This window comes from Lactuca sativa, chromosome 2, assembly GCF_002870075.4.
Source record: "Lactuca sativa cultivar Salinas chromosome 2, Lsat_Salinas_v11, whole genome shotgun sequence".
Taxonomy (NCBI): domain Eukaryota; kingdom Viridiplantae; phylum Streptophyta; class Magnoliopsida; order Asterales; family Asteraceae; genus Lactuca; species Lactuca sativa.
Genome location: NC_056624.2, coordinates 158,706,389 through 158,713,307, shown reverse-complemented (window position 1 = coordinate 158,713,307; position 6,919 = coordinate 158,706,389). Strand labels below are relative to the sequence as shown.

Below are 6,919 nucleotides of genomic sequence, written 5' to 3'. Positions count from 1 at the left end.
AAATAGATATTTACTTAGATGTGAAAAAACCGAAAAGTTAATTACCTTGTGAAGTCTATTTCCCGATTTAATAGGATATGTAGTTTCACGTTTAACAATTTCTCTATTAAATATAATATGTTTTTTTTTTAACATTTTCGGAATACTCTATCATCGCTTTCGGATTAAATGAAAGAAATTCTAAAAAGAAAGTTTGGGATTTGGATGATACAATTTTTTAAAAGGCGGCCGGTTTCGGATAAACGAGCAAGACATCAAAAGGTATGATTAAATATGTAAACCAAAGAAATGTTAAAAATATAAATAAAAAACAACATTACTAAAAAAGATAAATGAATTTAATTACTAAAAAAGTTAACGTGAAGTTGACGATTGTTTTTATTTTACCCTTATATAAATGCCTCAAAGTCAAAAATTACAAGACCCATTTTCAACACCCGTTGTTGACCGTTGTAATATTTTAGCCTTTTAGGAACATTTGTCTTCTTTCATTACCCAAACTTCAATTTTTTAAGGAGAAACCCAAATAACAGAAGTACAAAGAAGATGAACATGAAACAGGTGGAAAAAAGCTGGTTCTCATGGCGGCTGGCTAGTCTAACGGTGGTGATGATGTTCCTATCCATGGCAAAGCCGGTGACACCACAGTCTACTGATAGAAATAACACTATGGTGAGATATTATTGTAGTGAATTTTACGGTATGAACGCAAAATATTTCTTCCAGAATGTCAACACCACCCTTTCAAACCTCCGCCGACAGCTGTTGGTGAACCGTGTACACTATGCTGCTGCACGAACTTTGATCAATGGAGAGGCAGTTTGGGGCCTTGCTTCATGCCGGGGATATGTCTCCACCACCAATTGTGTTGCTTGTTTTGACGACGCTGTCGTTCTGCTGAGAGCTTGTGGGCGTGGTAGTGGAGCTCATGCTTTTTACAATGACTGCGATCTCAGGTTCTTATGATATTTAAATTTCTTTTTACTTGTATATGACTTTGTCTAATTTCGAAAAACGTGTATATAATCCATTTCCCAATGAAAGTCAACTTCAGAAATTTTCTATTTCATGTATTTACATCAAGATAAATTTAATGTTTCTAAATTATTCATCCTCGTAAAAAATTGCATAAATATGATTTTTTTTTTTTGGTTTACTTAGTGAGTCCTTACTTTATTATGAAATCATTGGTGTCTTTATGATAGTTAGTTAGAGTCTTTTGGTATAGGTACGAGAATTATAACTTCTATGCGGATGCCAACAATCGAGGTGGTATTGTAATATGTGGTAATACAAAATCCCCTCAGCAAACAGAGTTCAGAAAAACAGTAGAAGGATTGATATCAGACCTTCGAACAGCAACACCAAGAACATCAGATTTTTATGCAGCTTCCACAAGGGCTTTACCTGGTCGTTCTCGAACAGTTTACGGGATTGCCCAATGCAATCTAAACTTAAGCCAAAGTGTTTGTGAAGATTGCTTAAAACCAAGATATAGTTCTTTAGATGATTGTCTTCCTAGCACTAATGGGTGGGCTATTAACAATGGTTGTTTTATGAGGTACTCCAGCACTCCGTTTTTTAGGCTAAACCAGACGACTAATATTACACCTCTTCTTTGGGATGGTGAGACTTCTACTCTTTTAGAAACCATCTTTTTCAAGTATTGATGAACATTTCATTTCATATATATGCTATATAGGAAATACAAACAAGAAGAGATCCATAATTGGGGGAGTCTTTGGAGGTGTATGCTTTCTGTTGCTTGTAATTGCATTTGTCGTATGGCGTCTCATATCAAAAAAGACTAGTGGTCTCCAACAAGGTAAACAACAAATTCATCATTTAGCATGGAATTTTGTAACTGTTTAATTAATTTCTTTGAGCTTATGGTAGTCTAACATTGTGCGAGCTATCTTAGAGCTTATTTACATCTTCCTGATATGTTCCCTTAAGTTTTCGTTTCCAATTTGAAGATAATTCAACTGGATCAACTGAGTTGTTACAAGGTCCAGCAAGATATAGCTACAATGATTTAAAAGTAGCCACTGAGAACTTTAGTGACGAGTGCAAAATTGGAGGTGGGGTGTTTGGTGAAGTATATAAGGTAATACTTAAGGTTGAAAAATATATATTTCTTACTAGAGTACTAACATAATTGTATTTTTTAGAAGATAAAGTGTAATAACCGGTATTTGATGCATGAATCCATGATTGACAAAATAGTCATTTACTTCACTTCACTGTTTGTGTATGGTAGGGCATTCTAAAAGATGGGGGATTTGTTGCAATTAAAAAAACAGTTATGTCCTCCACTAGAGGAAAAATACACTTCAATGATCAACTTAAGATCATTAGCAATGTTCATCATCGGCATCTTATTCGTCTTCTTGGATATTGTAGCAAAGGGCCTCTTTTATTTCTTGTCCACGAGTTCATGGACAATGGTAGTCTTGATCAATTCCTTTATGGTAAGTTGAAGCATCTTATTTAGCTTATGAGCTCTTTGAGTTAATCTCCATTTTGCATCTGCTGAACTTACTTTTAATGGACAGGTGACAAATCAAGGAACCTAAGTTGGAGACAGAGGTTTGACATTATCTTTGGGACAGCAAAGGGTCTTGCATATCTACATGAACAGTATCATGTTACAATCATTCATAGGGATATAAAAACGAGAAACATTCTCCTTGATGATGAACTACAGCCCAAAATTGCAGATTTTGGGTTGATAAGGCTCCTACCAGAAGATAAGACTCATCTTAGCACCAAACTGGCAGGGTCCTTGTATGTTTAAATGAATGCATATAAATTTTCTCCCAACTCTTACTTCTCTTGTTCTCCTCATCAAAATTTGTCCCTAATAAATATGTTTAATCTCACCAGGGATAGTGGTTATGTAGCACCAGAATACGCCATTCATGGGCAGTTGTCTGAGAAAGTGGATACATACAGCTTTGGTATTGTGGTCCTTGAAATCGTTAGTGGCAAGAGGTGCAAGGATGTCATAGATGATAAATCAGTTAATCAAAGCCTCCTTGATCATGTAAGAATTGTAAACTCAAGGATCAATGGTCTTCTAAAGCGTTACATTCACTTGCTATTTCTTATTTGTGGTCCATTAAGTGATGTCGTGATTTATTATATCAAGAGATCTTAAACTTTGTATAGATTTTATTAACTTTTATTTTATTATTTTGTGTGATAGGCTTGGAATCTATACGAGAGTGGCACGCATGTGAATCTAATTGACAACAGACTAGATGCTAGTGAATATGCAGCAGAAGATGTAATGAAGATCATAGAGATAGCATTGATGTGCACTCAGTCACAGGTTTCTGCAAGGCCGGCAATGTCTGAAGTGGTTACGCTTTTAAGTGACAAATCTCTAGATGAAATACCACCAGTAAGATCTACGTTTCACGAAGATGATATAAAGATTCCAATTGATACCTCGATATCATTGTCCTCTAATGCCACTGCCTCCACTGTTCACGTTTCTGGCCGTTAAAACCTCATTTTATACACCATTACTGGTTTTAAATTTTATAAATATATGGAATAATATAAGGGTTATAAAATCACATAAATCTTATTGTATGTATTCATGACTTTATATACTACAAGGATATACAATGGCAACTGTAAATCGTGTTTTAAAATTTCATATTGTACAACCCTATAAAACATAAATTGATGTATATAAAGAAAAAATATTATATACGAATCACTTTTAAGGAATAAAATGTAAACCATGCATAATCAAATTGAACACCATAATTTATAGTTGAAAAACCCAATATGGTAATAAATTTTTCTTTAAAAAAAAACATTAGAAACACTATATTTAAACTCAATAATGTTGAAGGATCACAATGCCTTGTAAGGTTAAAGAAAATAGTGTCAAAGTTTGTCATGCTAAAAGTGTTGTCGTGTAGGCACATTGGACTTATCACATTGCTTCCGAAGTTTTCTTTTTAGAGGGTGCAGGTTGCCACTTTTGGCATGCTTATATTTTTTTTTTTCTAAAATTGATTTATATAAAAAATAATCGATTTCAACAAATTATTTTTATAAAAGATAAAATTTCATTAAACTTGAAAGGAAATTACAACACAAAAAAAAACATAGAATTTAAAAAAATATAAACCTTAAAAATTAAAATTACAAAACCTAGAAATTAAAGTATGAAATATAAGTAGACCTAAATATTATATTTTTTTTACAATCTCCTCTTTCGCCTTTAATGCAAATTCTCTTTTGCGTCCAGTAAAGTTACTAGTATTTCTCGTTAAGGTTGCCATGTAGCATGAATTTTCCTTCTCTTTTGCGATACTCAAGTATTACTCAAAAGTAGCCTTCAAGTTGTTCATTTTGATTGTCATTTTCTCAATGTCACTCAAAGCACTTGCGGTACCGTTACCTTTCGCTTAACTTGGTCTTTTCCCATCGTCGACTAGCTCTTGGAACCTCAATTCGCTCATCGTCGTTGAGTTCAATCTCGACATGTGCATCTGACATTTGACGAATGGCTATCAGTGGTTTCAGATGTTTTGGTTCTTCTAGAAGAACCACCCGTGAACAATTCCGAAGTTTGGATATCTTGCCACTTTTTTGATATCTTCACAATATTCCAAACATGAAATTTTTTGAAAGAGTTCCCTTTATCACTCTGATAAAGTGATAAAGACTTTTGCAAGATTGTTTCATCGTTTGTACCACTTTTTCATTGCTATTTTACGCTCGAAAATATCACATTAAACTACATGACAACTTTGTTGATGTTCCTCCACTTTGAGTAAACTTGATCTTTGTTTCTATAAGCTTTATTTCCGTGAGAAACGCCTAGTAACTTTCCGAAAAAAAAAGTGTCCATCTTGGTTTTTCCCGACATTTAATTGGGTCTTCCGAAACATGAACCCACACACGACCTAATGATGTTTCTTCCTCCAACGTCCACTGCCTGGAAGGTGCCTTTCCTTTTTCTTGGATTTCAGTTGACTTCGAATCTCTTCTGGCTTAGAATGCATTCCAGGTACGACTTTCAATTGGGTTTGGGTTTGGGTTTTGGTTTGGGATTGGAATTAGAATTGCGAGTCAAGTAAGTGGTCATATTGGTTGAACTCATTTTCCATTTTGGATTGCACTTGATATTGAAATTAAAATTGTTGTTGGGATTGATATTGAGATTGGAATTGTAGTTGACATTTAGATTGTAATTAAGGTTGTGATAGATGCCATTTTATACATATTTTAGGGTAGTTTTTATTAGCATTTTGCATCATTTTTTATGCTTTTTCATGTGCATTAGTTTAAATAATTTTTCAGCTCATGTATTTCGTAAGAATTCTAGTATTGCTCATGTTTTGGCATCTATTTCAGGTGATTTGAAGTGGAGCGGTAGTTTGAAAGTCTTTGGAGACCAAATATGGGCTATTTCTCACCAAAAAGGGCCGTTCGTCGCTTACGAAACATAACCGGAGGATTTCTAATTTTTTTAAGGCATTTGAAAATTTCGGCCCTGAAGCATAGGTCGTGCCTCCCAAGCACGTGTCATGCCTACTTCTAAATGCCAGTATTTTGGGTCTTATAACTTGCGAAGTCCAAGCACGGACCATGCCTCCGAAGCACGGGCCGTGCTTTCCCATCGAAGTCTAGATTTTTGGGTTTTTACTGATTTTTTTTCCGAAATCTCAATTGTGATGACCTGGTAGGGGCTGTGCTCCCAACCATGGGTCGTGCTTACTGCCAGAACCCTTATTTGCTGCCTAGATTGTTATATAAATATCAGATACCCTCTAAGTCGATCCAGACGATAAAAAACACTTATGAACGCGATTTCTGATAGCATTTAGTGATTTCTGGAGATCTGAAGGCTTTGTCATCTCCCACATTTAGTTTAGAAAGATTTAGTAGTTTAATGTTTTTTTTTATTGTTCTAGATCAGATTTTAGCCATGTCCGACTAAAACCCTAGTTTTCAGTTATGCATTAGACTTGTACTTTTCATGTGATCAGTTATCAAATTTGGTTTTCATTGTGTGTTTCTATCTAGATTTTTCAGTTTTGAACTTAATGAATGTTTGATTTTAATTCCTGTTAGTCTGATCACCTAGTTAGGGTTTTGTTATTCCAATTAATAAATTAATAGAATTTGTAATTCTTCTTGCCAATTGGTAATAAGTAACAAGAAATAGATTGGTTTCATGTTAGGGATTTATCTCTAATATAAACAAAAATTTCATACCTTTACGCTTCCGATCTTAATTAAGAGCTTGATAACTAATGCAACTTAATGCAATTTTTCTGATCTTAATTAAGAGCTTGTTAGGAAATTTACATAGAACTTAATACAACTTTTCTGATCCTAATTAAGAGCTTGTCTAATTAGATAGTAAAAAGTTAGGGTTAGCTGTAGAACTTGTATTGGTTAATTTAACTAGGTAAAAGAGATTATACTAGAGCTTGTTAGTTTTTCTCATTACCGGCTTAGATAGAACGCATTATGAATAACCAGATTTAGGTTGATTACATGATTAAGAAAGTTGCAGAAGAGCTAAATTCTTTTTTATTATTGAATTTTTTTAGTTTATTTTCACTGCTAATTAATTTAGTTATTAATTAAAAAACCCCTCTTTTATAATGTTTGTTTTATTGACTAGAATATGTCTGATGCAACAAGGCATTAACTGTTAGGCAGTGTCCCTGGGGATTAGACCCTACTTCCATATGTTGTATTATTAGTGCAACTAGTAGTGAAATTTTATTTGTTTAATACGCCCGCAACAACGTTTAAACAAATTGGTGCCGTTACTGGGGACACGATGCTTCTAATAGTTTTATGCCAAGAAATTTCCGTACGAGTATACCTCTAGCTTTTGATCTAGAAATTGAAAGAACTGCAAGGAAACTGATGAAAG

At 34.0% G+C, this 6,919-nt stretch overlaps 1 protein-coding gene across 2 annotated transcripts; it reads left to right on the top strand.

The window, feature by feature from the left end:
- The first annotated feature begins 450 nt into the window (after window positions 1-450).
- Window positions 451-3,649, top strand: LOC111916064 (cysteine-rich receptor-like protein kinase 2). 2 transcript variants are annotated; one of them, XM_023911714.3, is made up of 9 exons: window positions 451-672; window positions 763-956; window positions 1,229-1,626; window positions 1,703-1,825; window positions 1,977-2,107; window positions 2,261-2,471; window positions 2,556-2,787; window positions 2,887-3,046; window positions 3,209-3,649. In XM_023911714.3, the coding sequence occupies exons 1-9, from the start codon at window positions 547-549 to the stop codon at window positions 3,509-3,511; spliced, it is 1,878 nt and encodes a 625-aa protein (XP_023767482.1). In that variant the 5' UTR covers window positions 451-546; the 3' UTR covers window positions 3,512-3,649. The 2 variants fall into 2 exon arrangements, with proteins under 2 accessions (XP_023767482.1, XP_023767481.1); XM_023911713.3 differs by having other exon boundaries at window positions 453-956.
- The last annotated feature ends 3,270 nt before the right edge of the window (window positions 3,650-6,919 follow it).